The 22,471-nt window shown below is 36.1% G+C and overlaps 1 protein-coding gene and 1 pseudogene across 1 annotated transcript; one reads left to right on the top strand and one right to left on the bottom strand.

Annotated features, from left to right (window-relative positions):
• Window positions 1-1,549: 1,549 nt before the first annotated feature.
• Window positions 1,550-2,991, bottom strand: LOC120201492 (zinc finger protein ZAT1-like). The gene has a single exon (XM_039202090.1). It carries the CDS (start codon window positions 2,987-2,989, stop codon window positions 1,550-1,552), a length of 1,440 nt encoding a protein of 479 aa, XP_039058021.1. The 5' UTR covers window positions 2,990-2,991.
• A 6,043-nt stretch (window positions 2,992-9,034) lies between these two features.
• On the top strand, window positions 9,035-14,780 carry LOC120201497 (annotated as a pseudogene).
• Window positions 14,781-22,471: the final 7,691 nt, after the last annotated feature.

Below are 22,471 nucleotides of genomic sequence, written 5' to 3'. Positions count from 1 at the left end.
ACAATCATCCACAACATAAGCAGAATATTTAGCAGCTATACAAGCCAGTAAAGAAGCAATATGGTTGAAGATGCTATTGGAGGAGCTTAGGCACAATTAAGAGTATGTCTCTCTGTTTTGTGACAGTCAAAACGCCTTCCATTTAGCAAGGAATCCAAAATTTCATTCAATGACAAAACACATACGAGTTCAGTACCATTTCATTCGTGAAAAAAGTGGATGAAGGGACGGTAGATATGTAAAAGATCCATACAAAAGACAACATAGCAGGTTTCATGACGAAGGCGATCAATGCTAATAAATTTACTTGGTGTTAATCCTCTTGTGATCTGTCAAAAACGTAAGCAACATGATTATACAAGGTAGAAAGAATGGTGTGAAGATATGATTGTTCCAATCAAATCTTCAAGTGAAAGATTGTTGAAAAGTCAATGCCAAGTTGGTCACTTGGCCAAAACTGTCGATGGTCTGCAAATTAGTTTTCAACATTCACGGCTATTCAATGCAACAATTGTTGAAAAAAAATAAATGGTAAAATTGCTAAATTAGTCCTTGTACTTTAGGATATTTACAAGATTAATCCTTAAGCTTCAACTATAAATACCCTAACCCATTTTGCTTCAAAACCATCCCAAATCATTCTAGTTTTCTCTCAATACTAGAGAAATTAGAGAGTTTTATTGAGAGTTGTTTTCTCCTTTTTTTATCAAGAGAGATTTGTCATTGTTTTCTCCTTATTAGATCGAGAGAAGTTGTAATTACTATTTTCTCATAGTGAAATTCTTCTACTGTTGCTCGTGGTTTTTACCATATATTATTTAGGGGTTTTCCATGTAAAATTTGTTTATTCTTCATCTTCATTTTTATTTTCGCAAATTATCATTTGCTATTTTACTTTATCCGATAGTCATACTCCTCAACAATTGCCAATTTGATTAATTAATTGAAGAAGATAAAAGGAGTTTGCATTTGATGGAAAAGGCACTCCTCATTTATGTAGCCTTAGACCTCATAATACATATCAAGATTTCTATTTTTTTTAATTCAACCTGGCACCAGTTATTGAAATTATTCAGAAAAAGAAGTTCCTGACAATACAGAAAAAGCCATGGTTTTCTCAAATACAAGGCTATTCTTCACTCGCGCTCCAAGAAGAACATCTAGGATCATACTTCATGAAAACGGCTCTCAACTGCTCCTAGAAGAATATTTTTTTTTTATTTTTTTAAGCATAATTTTTATTTTTCATTTGAAGTTTTTGATCGTGTATTTGAATCTCAACTAATAAATTTCAATAATTTTATTTAAATATTTATAAAAATATGATAAGACAACCTGAATCATACAAAAAATCATTATACTTCAAAATAGGAATAAATTTATAATTATCAATTGAATTAGTATTTAATTGACAGACTCAATAACTTGAGATTAAATTTGTAATTGCAGTTTCTTTTTTAATATATAAATACAAAATGTGTACAAAAATCTCAATTTCAAAGTAAATATAGTGAGATTGTACCCTTAACGCAACATTTCATCACAGAACTTAGGGATCAGAGCCAACATTATTAGTAGTTGAACCGATCCCAACTTGCAGCCATGGCGATGAAGCTCCGCTCGTATTGATGTCCTTTACTTCACTTAGTTTCGCTAACTTTGCCTTACTGTCTGCTTCGTTATCTGCATTTTGCAGAGATGTACTGCAATTATTGCTCTTATCATTGTTGTTATCATTGTCAGCTTGCAGTTGGTGTTGATTAATATCTTCCTTTTCTTTGACATCAACTCCTATCCAAGGCTGCAAATACATTTCTGTAGAGACATCAATATTTGATGAATTGATGTGGTTCTGTCGTACATGATCATCGGCCGGAGCAGGAAGATTGAGATCAAGTTTAAGATCGACCGGATCGGATTTGTCGTTGAACTTTGATCTCTGTTGAACCTGTTCAATGCGATTATCTTCAAACTGATGAAACTTAGGCAAAGAGGAAGTGTCGGGTGAATTCAAAGTAATCCAATGACATCTTTTATGCCCACCCAATGCTTGTCCTGAAGAAAAAATGCGGTGACAGATTGAACATTCATGCACTTTTGATTTCCTTTTCGATGTAGAAGCCAATGGAGTGGTACTAGTTCCTTGATCAAATTGCAAAGGTGTCCTAGATTTTGTTGGTAAGAATTCTTCGTGAGTGATATCATCATGCTCTTCATGGGCTTGACTATCGTCCATACGATCAAGCCGGGCTGCGAAACAACCTTTAACCTTCTTGTGACTAGCTCTGTGTCCGCCCAATGCTTGATGGGAATTAAACACTTTCTTACATGCTTTGCACTCAAACAACCTTTTGGCGACGCCTTTGGCCTTCTCCATTGGTATCCTACAAGCAATAGGCGCAATGAAATTCATTGTGTTTCGTCTTTCTTCTTCTTTGCTGGCGGATGCGCAAGACTCCTCCGGCTCAGCTACAAAAGGATCCACGGCGGCGTTAGATAACATCATAAGGCAATTGGCAAGATCTTCATCTTCGCTGGATGGGCAAAAGGAGCTGAAATTACCCACATTACTTCTCAACGATCTTTTCCTTTTAGACCAACCGCACTTTCTCCTCCCAACTCCATCATCACCGTACGAGCCGGGCGAAGAAACAAGCGACTCGGCACAATCCTCGGAGCTGCATTTACCGTGTTCCAGAAATGACTTCCATGACAAAAACTCCTTGCCACAATTCTCACAAACCCTACAACTCTCTAACCGATTAGGGTTGGTTCTTAATGCGTACATGCGCTTGTTGCTTGGTGGCACGTTTCCTCCTAATTTGTCGTCCCAATCACTAGCGGGATCATCGTCGTCAATGTGACCGGTGTCTTCCCCTATTCCATGTACCCTCATCTGCCCACCGAGAGCCCTCCCACAGCCAAACCCTTTCTTGCAAATCTTACAAAAGTGTTTAAAGTTTGATTGTTGATCCACGATAAAAGCCATGCAAAGAAAAATGAAAAGAAAAAAAAAGAAATATTAAACGGATGGGAAAAGAAGGTGAGTTGTAAAATGTTATTGTGTTGCAGAGTTGTATGGTGCGAAGGGAAACTAGTCCTTGTTTTTAGTAAGAGTTATTTCTGGAGGAAAAGTAGATAGGGGGCAATGAAAGAAGAGAGCAAAATGGAATGGGGGAGCGAGGTGACAAGTGGTAGGAGAAGGAGACTTTTTCTACGGCTTTGTGTTGGCGCCGCCGGTCAAAACCAAGGGAGTCGCGTACAACCAGTGAGTGTGGGGGAGAGTGTGTGCAATTGATGTTAGAAGAGATGAGTGAGAGAGAGAGTGGTTCTAACTGCCATACCTATATGATCTATTCATATCCCTTCAATTCCAAGCCAAGGCATTGCCTTCTCCTTCTCTGTCGGTTGGTCTAATCGGTTTTTCCACACATTTCTTACATCTCTCTCTCTTTATTATATTACATTTACTTATTATTATCTTTTCTTTTACCTGAGGCTAAACTACATCATTCATCATTCAACTTTATTATCACTTATTTTAATCATTATACTTTTAATTTTTCCAATCTACTCACTCAACTTTCAAATTGTTCAATATTTGGTCACTTTAAATTATTTTTTATTATTATTATTTTATTATGTGATATTTTTAATATTATTTAATACAAAAATAATTTAAAGGCAAAAGGGTCATTTTTGTCCATGTAATAGACCCAATTTCTCCTATCACATTTTCACATCAATTTAGCTCACGAAGTTGTTCAATTGCATCATTAAGTTAAGGTTTAAAGTTTAGGGTTTATATAGTTTAAAGGTTATGGGGTTATGGTTTAGGGTTATAAATTTATGGTTTTAAGTTAGGGGTAGGGTATAGAATAATACAATTAAACAACTTTGAGGGCTAAATTGATAAGAAAATACGACAGGGTGAAAATATAAGAAAATACCATATGGTGGTCGTCTGTTGTTTGCTATCGTTGGACGCCATCGTCGATAACTGTAAATGGTAGTCGTTCGAACTCAAGTTTCACCGGTCGCTTTGTCTCTACCCCTTGAGTCTTAATTCGACCTCCATTTTGTCGGAACATGCTTAGAATCTGATCGAAAATGAGAAATGCCAGTCGTCGTAGATGGTGGTCGTTTGGTCCCATATTTCATGGGTTGCTTCGCCTAGACCCCGTGAGTCCAAATTCGACCTCTATTTTATCAGAACATGCTCCGAAGTCCTCGAATAGGAGACTGAAAGTGAGGAAACCAAAATGTTTCAATTGAGATTCATGAGTTTTGGGACATTTTCTGGTGAAACAACCACTAGATTCACACTTAGCGAGTCAAAGTGAGTCTCTCGGTACAATTTGTGATCAAACGGTAACGAGAAGGGACAATGATTATTTTAAATCTCTTTAAATTTAATAATAATAAAATATTAGTTTATTATTTATTTTGAAATCATTTTTATATTTTAATAATGATAAAAATGTCACATCATAGAATAATAATAATAAAATAATTCAAAGTGGGTAAAACATAAGTAATTTAAAAGTTAAGTGAGTAAACAGAATGAGTAAAATTAAGTGATGAATGGTGTAGTTTACTCTTTACCTAATTAACAATTTTACTACTTCTATACATTTTATTTGTTTCACCCGAAATAAAAGGAAAAAGCTAATATCGTGCTGCATCACTTAATCCATAGTATTGATTTATCCAAGAAGTGTTAAACATCACCTATACCTATACCTATACCTATACCTATACCTATACCTATACCTATACCTATACCTATACCTATACCTATACCTATACCTATACCTATACCTATACCTATACCTATACCTATACCTAAACCTATACCTATACCTATACCTATACGTATACATAAATAAATTGTTTTGTTCAAATCTTTATGAACTAAACTTGGATAACCAATGAATGAATGAATAACTTAGTGAGTGAAGTGTAGTAGGATAAGCAATGAGTAGGGTAGTGGGAATTTGGTCTCTCCAATCAATCATTGATAAAAAATCTCTTGCATTCCCAAAGCCAAAGTAGCTTCGGTGGTCAATTAAGTAGTGATATTGATTAAGCAAAGAGTAAGTGTTGGATAGAGTCTAGTGCAGGCAATGTTCAAGTAGTCTACCTGCATTCTCAGCTCATAAGGAAATTCTTCACTTCCATGATTGGGACCGTATTCATGATATAATTTCATCAAATTGATGAATGCCACCTACCATTTCATACACTATAGGTGTCAACCGGGCGTTGACTGTTCAAACATTTGAATGCAGCAGCGTGGCGTAATTGCAGTTTAATTCACCTGCCCATTATCCACTGGCTTCTACAGAATAATGGTGTTTGGACACAATCACTTGATTGCATGCACGATTTGCTCTCTAAACATATTTTCTCTACCGTAGATGCACTTTTTACTTTTTTCATTTTAAAAGAGTGATGATAATCTTCTAATGAACTATGGTAACAGAAATAGTGAAAGAAGCAATCTTCTTTTAGGCCGTCCACCCCATAATTTAAAGCAGCCTTGTTATAGTTATAGTACAAATACAAGGGAGTGGCCCAAGCTGTAACTTAATGCTTGGGCCTATTGATGAATGATGATGATGCATTGCTTCTATGCCGGACTTGAAATAACCAATTATAGAGCACACTTTAATTTCTTCATTCAACCACGCACTGAAAATATTAAGGGTAGAACATTAGGTGCATGCTGATTGACATCCATTTAACCCATTGCAAATTGAATAATAAATAAAATCTTTTGACGATACTTGCGCCCTAACTTCAAACAAACCATTACATTTTTTACACACAAAAGCAAAATGGAGAGACGGAGAAACTTTGTAACAAAAATGGCCTCATCAACCTTCGTTCAATGGGAATCAAATGTTCTCAAGGCCTAGTTCCAAGTGCAAAAATTGAATATTTATCTAACCCAAATAATGCTACATTATAACATGCCGCCTCGCTTGGTGAAGCAGTCTTTGTTTCAATTCAGTTAGAAATGAAGATACTCCTTGTGGCCTTGTCTGCAAAGAATTTAAGAGGGTTTCATTAATGGATTACAGACAAGAATATTAAGTTTCCAGCTTAATGTAAACCCATTTCTCATATCTGAAAATGTTAAGATTAAAAGCACAGGCTGAAGTAAATAATGAATTTGGCTACTCATTTACATCCGCCTTCATCTGTTCTGCTTTAAGAGCAGCATCATCAACCTCAGAGAGAATGCGAGGGGATTCCCTAATTTCTGGAAGCAAATCAATCTGCAGAACAAATTATCAAAGAACTAATTTTCAAAAATAAACAATCTGGAGATGAATAATCAAAGATCTTTAAGTTGGGAGTACAAGGATCCGATACCTCATATTACGTGGAAAAGCACCAAGGATGATATGCAGCTTGGAGGAATCCCATGACAAAAGGTAAAATGACAATCACACAGGAACTCAGGAAAGTCATGAAGCAGCACCCTCAGTGTTCCTTTATACACAAAATGAACCTATACATATAGCACAAGAGAGAATAAGTAAACAAACAGTGAAACCAATCTTAAGCCAGAGGCAAACCGGCGCTCCAAGCTCAGCATTCCTGCTCCAGGAACTGAAGCAAGTCCACCAGCAATCTTGGAAAAGATACAACAGACTAATACTCTGCAGAGCAAGAGAATTCAATTATATGAACCTTAGAACACCCTTAAGAGTCCTTGATCCCCTTAACTTTTCAATCCAGCCAATATCATGTTTTCAACTCCATAGGAGGTTGGTTAACAGCAACATACCCAACTAATTAGCTCCTTAACAGCTAGGAGAGCACTGACATGAAGACTGTTGGATGCATTCTCATATAAGCCTTTGAAAACCTTGTAAACAATGAGAAACAGAATCAAGGATTAGAAGCATTTGAGAGAGAGAGAAAAATAACCCGCAATGGGTAAAACACCTTTTGAGCCACAACCGAGTATGGTTTCAGAGATCACTCCTAATGTAGAAAAATGCCAACAAATAAGTTTTTGTTCAAATAATTTATCCAAACAAAAATGAAAATTTGTTTCTGGAAAGGATGGCACTGTATAATACAACATTAGGTCTAGCTGCAGTAAACAAAAGTAGTTGCAGAAAACATTTTACATTTTTGAAAGAAAATCCCCGTAATTTCAATGCCCCTCCAACTCCCATCATAATCCACCTCCCTTCAAAAAGTAAAATATATGATTTTGTTGGAATAAATAGTGATAAGTGGGATTGCTCATGGAAGTAGTAAATAAAATTGCCATATTGGAAACAACCAAAAGAAGCAATTCCACCCACGTACTTGTCACTTGATAAACGTACTTTCCTCGTACGCTTTAACTTGTGTCCACAGATGGCATGAATATGACATTTTAACCGATTCCCTTGTTCGTATTTCCTAAACTCATCTACTTTATTTCTCTCCTTGGATTTCAAAAACAAATTTTCAACCCCCTTCTTGTTTTCATGTATCAATCCCATTCACTAACTTAGTTTGGTCACAGATGACGTACTTGGTACGTTGGACCAATACTGTCTCTTTTCTTTTCTTATTTTTAAGAAATTAGTTTCATGCATGTTATGTGTTGCATAAAATGCATCGCAAGGTGACATTTGCATCACGCTTATTTGGCTGAAAACCATGGAGGAAGGTGGAATATTGAAAGAAAGAAAGAAACTTCTTTTTACCACGTCTCAACATTTGAAAGAATAATTACTAAAGTAAAATATTTTAAGGAAACCCTAAACATGTATGTAAAACTCTCATCAACACCTAAAGAGATATAGATTCTGAATCTAATTTCAAAGGGCTTAAATTATAACCTCTCAAATCAAAATACAAATTTTACCATAGAAAGAAAATTGAAATATTTTTCAAGGGTTTAATGATAATTTAAATATATTAGGAGCCATGGCCAGTACCATTTTTATCAACATTTTTCTATATAGTTGCATGTAAATATACAAGTGCAATTAATATTGTACATCATAAATATTGATTATTTTATATTTTTAAACCGATTTTTTGTAATTGGTATATTTATTAATACAAACTAATTTTACTACCTATAAATAATATAGGTAGGTTATCACTTTGGATTTTTATTTTTCTCCAAATTTCGTAATGTGTAATCATTTTTAGATATATTTTTATTATCAATATATTTGTGTTACAATCATATCAAATCGAGTTTAAATTATTTTAATAATGTATAAAAATTTGTTCGAGATTAAATTTAGATCTAATATCAATTAAAATTATATTTTAATGATAGTAACTTTCGTTAATTTGTATAAAATACTAGAAATCTAGAATAGTTGTCATCCTAGAATATTAAATGGAATTTTTTTATTTTTGTAAATTCAAATTTGATTAGGCTAAAAGAAAAGTATAAAGTATCTAGTTCCCTAAAGTGTTTTTTTATAGGAAAAAGAAAAAGAAAAAGATGGGTACCAAATGCATTAGAAATCCAAAGCACGAATTGTTAAATAAATATAAAAGAATTATTATAATATAAAAAAGTATTAATTATCAACTGCTGACATATTAAGTTCAAAAAAGATAGAGGAGAAAGCAAAGGAAAGGGCAGCACTGTCATTTTGGGATATAAAAAAATTATGGTATCTGTGGTTTGGATAGATGGTAGTTATCTCTTTATCCTGGGCTTTTCCTCTACTTGTTTTAATTCTCAATAATGGTGGATCTTCATGCCTTTTTCTCGTTCCATCATCATCTCCATCTATATGTATGCATATATCAACGCCCCCATGGGGCGGCCGTTAACTGAGTTCATCTTATCATCATCACCGGCAGATAATTGCTTAATCTAAAAGTATTAATTATCAACTGCTGACATATTAGTTCAAAAAAGATAGAGGAGAAGCAAAGGAAAGGGCAGCACTGTCATTTTGGGATATAAAAAAATTATGGTATCTGTGGTTTGGATAGATGGTAGTTATCTCTTTATCCTGGGCTTTTCCTCTACTTGTTTTAATTCTCAATAATGGTGGATCTTCAAACTGTTTGCTGCATGCGCGGCTACATCGGTTTCCCCGACAAACTCTTCCGCTGCAACAAATGCCGCCACCACTTTCAGCATTCGTATGCCTTTTTCTCGTTCCATCATCATCTCCATCTATATGTATGCATATATCAACGCCCCCATGGGGCGGCCGTTAACTGAGTTCATCTTATCATCATCACCGGCAGATAATTGCTTAATCTTCTCCACCAAGAACCATTCAACAACACCACCAAACATCTGTTGGATCATAAACTTGATCCATTATGGGAGCCTAAACCTAAACCCAAACTACATTGATGCCATTACTTACATCATTTAATTAAAGATGTCATTGCTTATATCATTTAAGTAATGATGTCATTGCTTACATCAATTTAGTTAGGTGAGAGTTAGATATTTGTAATGGTTTAAATTAGTTTATTTGTGTGGTGTAGGATTGTTCTTGAGTAGTATAAATACCCCTTCCCATTTTAGTTTTAAGCATCAAGAAAAATTAAGAGCTTTTAAGTGAGTGAAGAAGCAAAGTCCTATAAGAGTAAGTTATAGTTCTTGTTTTTTGAGTGAGAGTGCTCTTAAATTTGTTTGAGTTTCAATAAAAGTTGTTTGTGTGAGTGTTTTATTTCCAACAAAGTGGCATCAGAGAGAGTTGGAAAGATCGAAGGTCTCGACGAGAGGAATCCGATGCCGCTAGAATTTTCTCAATCTGAGTTCTGACGCACCGCCACGCACCGCCGGAAGACTGCTGCCAGAAAATCGAGTTGACTCACCGAGTTGAGCCGAGTCAGCCGAGTTGGAGCCCTTGACCGAGTTGTCCAAGTCCCTCCAAGGTTTTTTTCAGCGTTCCGGATTTTACAAAATCTCATTATATTGAGAGATATGGCAAATGGTATGGCACCATTCCAAGTTCCGACACTCAACAACAACAACTACGACAATTGAGTATCAAATGAAGGCACTTCTTGGATCACAAGATGTGTGGGATATCATAGAAAGGCTATAACGAGGATGATGATGTTTTTGCTACTCTTACACCATATCAAAAGACAACTTTGAAGGATTCAAGAAAGAGAGACAAGAAGGCTCTCTACCTCATCTATCAAGCATTATATGATGATGGTTTTGAAAATATTTCAAGTGCAAGCTCTAGCAAGGAAGCGTGGGAGAAGCTGCAAACCTCTTACAAAGGATCCGAGCAAGTGAAGAAGGTTCGTCTCCAAACATTAAGAGGTGAATTCGAATCCTTAAACATGAAAGCATCTGAGTCTATTTCAGATTATTCTCAGAGTAGTAGCTGTTTCTAATCAATTAAAAAGAAATGGTGAAAAGTTAGACGATGTGAGGATAATAGAGAAGATACTCCGTTCGTTGGATCCCAAATTTGAGCACATCGTCGTGACGATTGAAGAAACTAAAGACTTGGAAGAAATGACAATCGAGCAACTCAAAGGATCATTGTAAGCATACAAAGAGAAGCATAAGAAGAAGCATAAGAAGAATCATGAGTTTACTGAGCAACTCCTCAAGCTGCAACTCAAAGATATGCATGAAAGCCAACGCAATGATAGAAACCAACGTGGCCAAGGCAGGTAGAGGCATGGACGAGGTGGAAGTCGAGTGGACGAGGCTGGAATTACAACAACAACATTCCAACACACTATGAGAAATGAGAAATCAACACGAGGCCGTGGAAGAATCAATCCGAACTCAAGGCATGACAAATCTCAAGTTCGATGTTATAATTGTTAAAAGTTTGGGCATTATGCTTCAGAATGTAGAGCTCCCAACAATAAAATTGAGGAGAAGGCTAACTACGTGGAGGAAAGACAGATGGCAAAGAACTCTTCTTCTAGCACGAAAGGAAACTGATGGTGGCCAAGCAAATTCCTGGTATCTTGACAGTGGTGCAAGCAATCACATGTGTGGAAGGAAATACATGTTCGTGGAGCTAGACGAGTCAGTAAGCGGAAATGTTTCGTTTGGAGATGATTCCACAGTAGCAGTGAAAGGGAGAGGTAACATTCTTATCCGTTTGAAAGATGGGAGGCATCAATTTATTTCAAATGTCTACTATGTGCCCAATATGAAAAGTAACATCTTAAGTTTAGGGCAACTGGTAGAGAATGTTATGATATTCACATGAAATTATAATCTTTCTATAAAGATGATAAATAACTTCATTACTAAAGTGCTGATGTCAAAGAATAGAATGTTCTTGATCAACATACAAAATGATGTTGCAAAGTGCCTGAAAGCTTGCTATAAAGATGCATCATGGCTTTGGCATATTCGATTTGGGCATCTCAATTTTGGAGGTCTAGAGCTGCTATCTAAGAAGGAGATGGTGAATGGACTACCTCGCATCAACCATCCTGACCAACTTTGTGAAGGGTGTCTAGCTGGGAAACAATTCAGGAAAAGCTTTCCAAAGGAGTCAGAGACAAGAGCCAAGAAGCCACTCGAGCTCATCCATACCGATGTGTGTGGACCGATCAAGCCGAGCTCTCTCAATAACTATTTTCTTCTCTTCATTGATGATTTTCAAGAAAAACCTGGGTATATTTCTTGAAACAGAAGTCAGAAGTTTTTGAAGTCTTCAAGAAGTTCAAAGCAGCAGTGGAGAGAGAAAACGGTAGAAAGATCAAAGCCATGAGATCTGATCGAGGTGGAGAATTTACTTCCAAGGAGTTTCAAGAGTTCTGTGAAGCAAATGGAATTCGTCGACCAATGACAGTTTCTAGATCCCCCCAGCAAAATGGTGTGGCAGAAAGAAAGAACAGAACAATCCTCGACATGGCACGAAGCATGCTCAAAAGCAAGAAACTACCTAAGGAATTTTGGGCAGAGGTAGTAGCGTGTGCAGTCTACTTGACAAACCGATCTCCAACAAGAAGTGTATGGGGAAAGACATCGCAAGAAGCATGGAGTGGAAGAAAGCCTTGCATTTCCCATTTGAGAACCTTTGGAAGTATAGCCCATGTTCACGTACCAGACGAGAGAAGAACGAAGCTTGATGATAAAAGCGAGAGTTTTATCTTCATCGGCTATGATGGCTAATTCGAAGGGTACAAGTTGTACATCCAAACAATAGAAGTTTGTGATTAGTCGAGATGTTGTCTTCAACGAAGAAGGAGAATGGGATTTTAACTCTCATACAGATGACTTCAATTTCTTTCCTCAGTTTGAAGAAGATGAGCAGACAATGAGGGAACAACTAGATGAATCTCAACAAGAGCTTGCAACTCCACCCACTTCACCAACATCAACCACTCAAGGAGACTCATCACCTTCGTCATCGTCAAGTAGGAGTCAAAATGAAAGAGTTTTGCAACGCACAATAAGCCTTAGAGATCTCTATGAGGTAACTAAACGACAAGATCTTACATTTTGTCTGTTTGCCGATTGTGAACCAGTGAGCTTTCAAGAAGCAGTACAAGAAAAGAAAGGAGAGATGCGATGGATGAAGAATCAAGGCCATCGAGAAGAATGACACATGGGAACTTACCTCACTTCCCAAGGGACATAAGGCGATAGGTGTCAAATGGGTGTACAAAACAAAGCAAAACGCCAAAGGAGAGATTGAAAGGCACAAGGCGAGGCTAGTTGCTAAAGGTTATAGTCAAAAGGCTAGAATTGACTATGATGAGGTATTTGCTCCTGTTGCTCGATTGGAGACTATCAGACTAATCATTTCTTTGGCAACTCAAAACAAGTGGAAGATACAACAGATGGATGTAAAGTCCGCCTTCCTAAATGGAGTTCTTGAAGAGGAAGTTTACATTCAGCAACCATCAGGCTATGAAGTCAATGGGAACGAAGACAAGGTGTTGAAGTTGAAGAAGGCTCTTTACGGGCTAAAACAAGCACCAAGGGCATGGAATAGCCGAATTGAAGTACTTCCAAGAATGGCTTCAACAAATGTCCCTACGAGCATGCTCTATATATCAAGATCAAAGATGAAGATATTTTGATCGTGTGTCTCTATGTGGACGATTTGATCTTCACTGGAAGCAACCCAAGCATGTTTAATGAATTCAAGGATGTGATGATAAAAGAATTCGAGATAACAGACATGGGGCTCATGGCGTACTACCTTGGCATTGAAGTTAAGCAACAAAATGATGGAATTTTCATTTCACAGGAAAGCTATGCAAAGGAGATACTGAAGAAGTTCAAGATGGAGAACTGTAAGCCAATAAGCACACCGGCACAATACGGGATCAAGATGACCAAACATGAAGAAGGCGAAAGTGTAGATCCAACATTCTTCAAAAGTTTGGTAGGAAGTCTACGCTATCTAACTTGCACGAGACCCGATATTCTTCACGCAGTTAGATTGGTTAATCGCTATATAGAATCTCCAACAACCACCCATTTTAAAGCCACAAAGAGAATTCTTCGCTATCTGAAAGGTACAATTGACTTTGGCTTGTTCTATTCAGTTTCTAACGATTACAAGCTTGTTGGATATAGCGACAGTGATTGGGGTGGAGACATAGATAATCGAAGGAGAACTACTGGATTCGTATTTTTCATGGGAGATATTGCGTTCACATGGATGTCAAAGAACAACCGATTGTCACATTATCCACTGTGAAGCGGAATGTTTGCTGCTACCTCATGCGTTTGTCATGCAATTTGGCTTAGAAATCTATTGAAGGAGATAGGTTTGATACAAGAAGAGCCTACCAAGGTTTGTGTCGACAACAAGTCAGCCATTGCCTTAGCGCGAATCCAGTATTCCATGATCGAAGCAAGCACATTGATATTCGCTACCACTATATATAAGGGAGTGTGTTGCAAGAAAAGATGTGGAAGTTGAATACGTGAAGTCACAAGATCAAGTTGTTGATATTTTTACCAAGCCACTGACCAGCGAAGACTTCTTAAGATTAAGGAACCTACTAGGGGTCACGAGATCAATTTAAGGGGGGTGTTGGATCATAAACTTGATCCATTATGGGAGCCTAAACCCAAACCCAAACTAAATTGATGTCATTACTTACATCATTTAATTAAAGATGTCATTGTTTACATCATTTAAGTAATGATATCATTGCTTACATCAATTTAGTTAGGTGAGAGTTAGATATTTGTTGAATTTGTAATGGTTTAAATTAGTTTATTTGTGTGGTGTAGGATTGTTCTTGAGTAGTATAAATACCCCTTCCCATTTTAGTTTTAAGCATCAAGAAAAATTAAGAGCTTCTAAGTGAGTGAAGAAACAAAGTCCTATAAGAGTAAGTTGTAGTTCTTGTTTTTGAGTGAGAGTGCTCTTGTAATATTTGTTTGAGTTTCAATAAAAGTTGTTTGTGTGAGTGTTTTATTTCCAGCAACATCATGGTTTCGTATAATATATAAATTTCATCATACCCCATATTCATAGTTTCTTCTTTTATTGTATTGCTTGAATTGAATGATTATCAACTTAAACAATTGATTGGTTTTGTTAGGTATTGCAACAACACCTACAGCGAGTTCGCGGAGCCAATTGAAGCGTGTAATTGGTGCCAAAGCGAAGAGAGAAATTCAAGAGTCAAGACACGGAAGCTTTTCAAAAAAATCATTGTCTAAAAGAGAAACTGGAATTATAAACCGATCCGAGTATACGGCTGAAAAAATCAAGCAACACCATAGTGGTGATCCTTATAAAGGAAAGACCAGCGGGACGCCCTCTCCAAGGTCTGCCACTCGCAGGTACAAGCTTCTCAAGGATGTCATGTGTTAAAAACACTTGTTTATAAGTTTTCATCCAATGTTTTCCTTTGAACATGTACAAGCTTCTCAATGTTTACAAGTTGTCATTAGGCTTTGTGATTATCCAATTAATGCATTACATGTTAGTTACATGGGTCCAATAAAACGCTTGTTAAATTTCTATTGATTGATGCCTCCTTTACAATCTATTCGCTGTGGTTCTTCTCGTCTTTAGGTTTTATTTATGTTTTTAATCTTTGGATTATTTCAACTCTTTCAGTAATAGTTTACTGCACAAAATCATCTTTCTTCCAATCATGTTATTGTTTATTTACCAGCAGATATAACTAAAAACTTTTATCTTTTTGTGCTATTAATGAGCTTTTCTAATTTAGATTATATTTATATTAATCAATATCAACTATGAATACACATTTCAAATAAATTGATTTGCTTATTTACTTATATATTCTCAGTGTCATTGATCATCTAACTAGGGTTTATTTCTTCGCAACTCAGAAAGGGTTATTGGGAGGTGTTTCAACTTCATTTGCATCCCGTTTGTACTTTGTACCTACTAGTATTGAATATATGTTCTTGGTCAATTACCTTTTAGCTGAAGAATTCATAGTACCTAAAGGCTAAAGATGCGATTGAAGCTCTTCAATTGCTAGACCCTCCCTTATCATTATTTTCAACAAAGAAATAATTAAATATGAATAACTGTGTGGGGAATGGGTATTTTTCTTTTAGGTCATTCATTCGAGTCATTATCCTTTGATAATCGATAATCATCCTTGAACGATTGTACTGCAATCTTGACCCTTACCCCATAGCTGACCATTTATGAGAAACCAACAAAACCCTTTCTTATTGGGGCTCTTGAAGTGCCAATGAAACCGTGACCTTGGTTAATTTTCAAATTTCACTTACCCTCTGTTGCTGGCACCCTCAATGATTTCGCTACCGAATATCTCACTCTGTCTGTTGTTTTTTCTTCTACTTTTCCTCCACAAGTTTGGTGTTAGCTAGCTAGTCTGACCTATTCATCTGAACAAGAAGGAAACTCACCAGATATAAACAAATCATTACTCATCTTACCTTATATGTATACTTCCCTTTCTTTCCAAACAATCACGAAGGGGATCACATGGTCGCTGGTCGTTAGTATTCATATTGCACGATCATTGCACATTACCAACGACCGAATATATATGATTCATTATCTGGGTATCTTAAAGCGTATCTTTGATATTATTTTCTTTTTCATTCATTTAAAAACAAGTTTGTCCTTAGGGTTGCATGTGAGCTCAAATTCAGTTAATTCAATTGTTTAGTCTCTTATTAGGCTCTCATCTTTATTTAATGTCTTAGAAAGATTTGACTATCTGGTTTTGTACTTTGATCATTTTTTATTTCTTTTTAGGGTTCAAAAAACCAAGAATTTTGTTTCCATCCATGTTTCTATATTTTATTTCACGTGTTCATAATTATGATCTAAGCATGCAGGAAAATAATGTTTTTTTTCAGAGTATCTGGGCCTTGAATGTTCCTCGTAGTATTCAGATCAGCTCATGCCACCAGGACACAGTACAATTGGGCCTTTTCCGAGTAAGTAAAAAGTCTGGGTTTCAAATGTTGGTCTAGAATAACAAAACACAAGTTAATCCCAGCTAGAGCCTAGAACGGTGCCCATGGATGTTTTTCTTTCAGTTATTCACTAGGGTTGTAGTTGGAACCCATCCTAGACCAATCTTGATGAAATATCTACATCAAAGTAGTAATAGTCGGGTAGCCCTGAATCTATACGTGCATGCTTTTGCTGTATGATAAAACTTTCGGCAGATGAAGTAGACTAAATGCAACAGTATTTGGGGGAAGGGGGGATTTTTTTGCATCCTTGGATTCTTTTACCCCGCATTGAGGAGATAAAAGCTTTTGGGCAACACCCGCTCCTTGCTGATCATAAGTGTGAAATACAATACAGGAGGAGATAAAAGCTTTTGGGCAACACCCGCTCCTTGCTGATCATAAGTGTGAAATACAATACAGATTTTAACTTGAATAGGAGGATCTTACCGCTTTGACTCAACAAACGTTAATATTTATTTCTATACTTGGGATCGGATCCAAATTCAAATAAGAGAATGTTCCCTCCATAGATTTTAAGGCCAACAATGTTATGATCAGGACTCAGACTATTTAAATGGTCCCCTCTTGCAACTTATATAGAAAAATGGGGCTGGTCCCCACTCCCCACCTCTTCTTTGATTGGGTTTCATGAAAACAAACATTAGTCTCAGACGATGGAATTTGGAGATATGGATCCTCCATCAACTTTGAATACCCCAATGCTTCCGTCTTTTTGACTATACATATCTTTATGACAAACCTGATGGGCGGTGGAACAGAACAAAACCCATTGCTGCTTTAGGTATTAAAAAGACGATAAATGAGATAGCTTAAGAAGTTGAGTTGGGAATTGGGTTTTGATATTGGGAAGTGGAATCAGTATCAAGTTGGCAGGAGGAGGACGCAATATGTTTAGCCATTTTTACCGAAATATCAGCCTTATACGTAGTAATTACCTATCAGGCATTTTTACTAAAAATATTATTGATCTAGCACCTTTTCTAACATGGCGCGGGTTCTGTCTGAGCTGGAGCCACGTAAGGAAAAGGTGCATATCGTCATCCGCGCCTTCGCAGGATTCTAACACGTACGAAAGGCGTAAATATGCACGTTGAATTATTGGCACTCCATTATTACCCGAGCCTGAAAACTCGGCTTTTAAACGCTCCCTCTCCCCTATAAATAATATTCCCTCTGAATGCAAACATCACCACACCAAAATTACTTGCTTATTCTCACTTTTATTAATTCCTTCTATCAAGTAGATTTTGTTATTGTTCTTAAAAGATAAAATTATTTTTGATTATATTATATTTATTTTATATTTAATTATTTAAACAAATTTTATTATACTAATTATTTTATATTATTTTTTACGATTGAAAAATTGAAAAGTATGATCATACCTCAAGACATTTTGTCGATACGATAACAATATGAAATTGTGTTATTTAAATTATTGTGAATTTTTTTAATTTTTTTGAATTAGTTTATATTTTAATTTATGTATTATTTATTTAATTAGGCATATTTCAGATATAAGACTCTCGCTCTTTCAAAGTCTAAAAATGACATGTATTTCTATTATTGTTTATTATAATGAATAAATTCAAGAAGATGAAACTGGTGTCGTCTTCGCATCAAATCATTATGTCAAAATATCTTTTGAGAGAAACATTACTCTTGAGGAGTTGATCACTAAAATTTCAAAGAATGTTCATGTTGGAAGTACTAGAAGACTGTCCTTACTTTAGTACAGATTTCCAACTGCGGTATTTCTATTAACTTATACAACATTCAAACTCTCCAAAGATAACGTTGTTGCTATGATGGTTGATTCTCATAATCAATATTCAGACGCTGATACACAGATGTATGCGATATTTATTGAAGTGTATGCGGTTCGTGGTATGTCATTATGCTCCCACTATGTACTGGCTCAACAAGCTGATCAAGTTGACATCCCAACTCAAGTAATGTGTAATGATTTTAACTCGTTAATGGGAAATCTACATCATGGGGCCATCCCATCAAGTTCAATGGGAGACTTTTATCAGCAACTTCTTACGATCTATACCGAGGGGGCTCCATAAATAATTCTTATGACAACATCACTTCCAGTTCAAGAGGAAGGTATTCATCTACAAATTTATTTGACCTGAATATGGAGATGCTCTCAACGCAACAATCTGTGCAGTACCCATGTTGAGATATCCGAGAGAACCAGGTTTGAATCCCCCTTCATACATTTCACCATTTTAACTTTGCACCAATCAGAGAGTGACACATGTTATTCTCTAATTGGTTCGATTTAATAATATAAAAATATAAATAATAATAATTGGATGACTTGGACGTCAATGTCAACTTTCTCATCTACGGCGCGCTACGTCAGCATCCGACGTTGACCTTCAGTTGACTGAAGATTTTCATACAGCGTGAGTTATTTTTTACCCAAAAATAAACGTTTGGTACCCAAATGATCCAAAAAACAATACAGGTAAATTTGACACTACTGTCAAACATTAGGGTTATTTTGTTGTATTATGCCTAAATAAAAACTTTACAATTACTGGTAAACAAAAAAAAATAAAAATATTACAAACTAAACAACTCTATCGATGTTTGCATCTTAAATGTGTTTCACATAGCGGTGTTTGTCTGTGTCAATGAGGATTTCTTCATATAACTTGTTCTTCTTCCTCACTCACATCATCATCATCATCATGAGCAGCTACATTTGGTTGATGAAGGACGGATGAGGGAGTAGCACCTCCATATAATGACTCTAGAGGTGTATGATTGTTTATCCCACAGCTCATAGAAAATTGTAAAAACTATGAAAACACTGAAATCGATGAGTGCGAAAACTACATCAGAGGTGTTTGTGTATGCGGTCCACCTTCACCAGCCAAATGAGCAGCATATTAACCCCACGTTGGATCTACAAGCATGGAAGTATAATATATGTCATGAGGGGTCACAAAACTATGCGGTGGTGGCATCTGATATGTATATGGTGGCATTTAATATGACTATGGTGGCATTTGATATGGAAGCGGTGACATCTGACTCGAATGCAGTGACATCTGAAATAGTTGTGGTATCATATGATACGGCTATAATACCATCTGAAATAGTTGCGGAATATACATTAGTGTAAACCGTAGCTGTTGTGATAGTCTGGTGCTACAGCTGAGGACAAGACGGAACCGTCTGCTCTCCATCCACAAGTCAGGGACGATGATGTTGTGACGGTAAGCGTCTTTGTTGGTATCGATGAATGCTCCCGCCTAGTGTTTTCTCAGAAAGTATGAACGATTTCTCGTTCGTGTTGAACCATTCATAATAATTATCTGCAACCAAATAATGATCCACATAAATGGGTTCCGTACGGGGAATGCGTCCACATCGGTCCTCTCATATCATTACCATATGATGTGCTTCAGGATCCAGTCGACTTATATTTTACCCCGTTTATCGATGATATGAATATCGTTGAGATTCTTAGGTGCTTTCGGATTAGATTGTAAGAAATCAAATTGGTGGAGCACGCGAATAGTAGGATGTCACTCGACGATAACATAATATATCAGATGGAACACCGTCATCCAGACATCTAATGGGTCTCTCAAGTGATGTGTAATGTAAATTCTCATTTCTTCAGTAGAATAAGTAGCTCATTGAAACTAAAACAAATATATATAATTCTTATCAAAATAATATTTTAATTATATAATGATAATTAAAAGTAAATAATAAAATTTAAATACATACATCTGTACCAGCCTTCTGATCAATGAATAGCCGAATTTCTTCCAATTCATCAGGTAAATCCCGATGATCTTTTCTTGCACTTGACTTTTCAATGAAAAAATTTCATTATATATTCAACAAAATTATTATTTATATATGAATTCATTATTAAAATTACCTCTACAATAGGGGGAAGACCAACGAGTTTTTCACGACCAGATATAAAAAAAACATGTGATACCACGCCCAAGACTGGAGAAGAATGAGACATCTGCTGATAGCAATTTTTTTTATAATCAATTGCTCGACACATTTCCCTATACAGAAATACCAAAACTGCATAGCCCTAACTGAGTGTGCCGACAACATGAAAATCTGCGAGGTGATGCAACCACATACAATGAACTTGGTTGCACGATTTGTCAGGCATCAAGATCCCTCCTATGAGCTGTAATATGCAAACTCGTGCATACATTTTAACATGTTCCTCGGAAGCGTCGCGACTCAAATGTATAAAAGTTGTATCCAACCAATTTAACGGTATTCGGCCACCGTTGAAATTAGGCGAGACACCTCCAAGATACTCCTCGCACAAGGAATGTCAGTCACCATCTGTTACCCCAGAAATCACATCCCCATTTACCAGAAACCACAAATGTATGAAAACATCCTTCAGCATAATCGTGCACTCTCCACACTGAAGATGAAATATGTGTGTATCTAGTCTCTACATCTCAACTAGTGTAGAAATAAGGTTGGATTCAAGGTTACAATGCCCTTCATATTTCGATACATAATCGAATCCAGCCTCGGCTAAATATGGTCAGACACAAGTAGGTATCTCTAACTTAACATTACGAATGAATAGATCTAATAAACGATATCTCTCCTAATTTAATATATAGTTTACAAATTAAAATATAAACTAATTCTAAAAATTAAATAAATAAAACATTCATAATAATTAAAATAACAACACAATTTAAAATTTTTACCGTATCGGTAAAATGCCTCGAGATATGATTCTCGTTTAAATGTAGCAACTCGTCTTCCATTTTATAATATCAAAAAGTAATAAAAACAAGACAATAAAATTTAATAAAATAATAAATTATTAAATAATTCTAATATAATATAAATTATGTTATCTTCTTAATATAAATATTAATAATAGGAATAATGAGATAATTTGATATTTGATGTGGTTTGAATATTGTTTTGGGTGTGATATTTATAGGTCGTAGATGGTAATTCACGCCTTCCCCTTACGTGACACCAGCTTAGACATTACCCACGAAAGTGCGAATAGTGATTCACACTTTATTGTCACCATGTGAGAATGATACTTGTAGACACCTAATTTCGCCCTCATATTATTACGATCATACTACTATAATATATTTATATATTGAATTATCTCATTATAATTATATTATATGGTATGTATAACACATGTTTTTACATGTTTTGTAACAGGTCCCATATTACAACAAGTGCTAAGCCCAATACACAACAAGCCTGTTTACAAAAGAGGTAGCCCAACGGTTCAGGGCCTGAACCAGCCTCCAAGCCCGGATTAGCTAGGGTTTTCGAACCCTAGCTCGCCCATCTTGCTCCAGCAGTCATCACCAACGCCGCAGGGAACCTCCCATGAACGAGTTTCACGGCCGCACGTCTCATCACCAGCAACCCCGTAACATCCGGCGCATGAAACAAGGACAACCACAAGCATTAGAATCCTAGTTCAAATAGGATGCTAAAAATAGGTTTTTTTTCAGATTATAAATAATACATGTAATCAACAGAGAGGGGGGGATCATAAAAATACCAGAAAAAACCATAGAGCACCATTCAAGATCAAGAGGAGCGAAATCAAAAATCGATACGCGAAAATAGAGAAGAATCAGAAAAAGCTAGAGAAAAAGTGTGAGGATTTTGTAAAAGAAAAAAGAGAGAAACCCTTAAAAAACCGAGGCTTTCGAAAAACCTCCCTCAGATCTTTGTATCGCCCCCGGCGAATTTTTTTTTCCCGATGAAATTTTTATTTATTTTCAGATCTACTGTTTTTGAGACTTCTTTGCAAGAACTAAGTTTATATTTGCACTCAGTGGAGAAAAAGGAATCGAAAAGTGTTTGGTTACCTTTTTAGTCGCCGACGAACGGCGGTCGGAGCTAACTTGCGGTGGTTGGTGGCAAAGTGACGGGCGGTTTCTGGAATTTTAGATGAACACGAAACACCAAGTGATGTTCAGAGAATTTTGAAAACAAAGGTTTAAGTCCAAGTTTTCTTATGAAAATGGAGTGAATTATATTGTTATAATTTAAGTTTTATAG

The sequence above is a fragment of the Hibiscus syriacus genome, unplaced genomic scaffold (assembly GCF_006381635.1).
Source record: "Hibiscus syriacus cultivar Baekdansim isolate YM2019G1 unplaced genomic scaffold, ASM638163v2 tig00007387_pilon, whole genome shotgun sequence".
Taxonomy (NCBI): domain Eukaryota; kingdom Viridiplantae; phylum Streptophyta; class Magnoliopsida; order Malvales; family Malvaceae; genus Hibiscus; species Hibiscus syriacus.
This window is presented reverse-complemented; position numbering and strand designations above follow the sequence as displayed.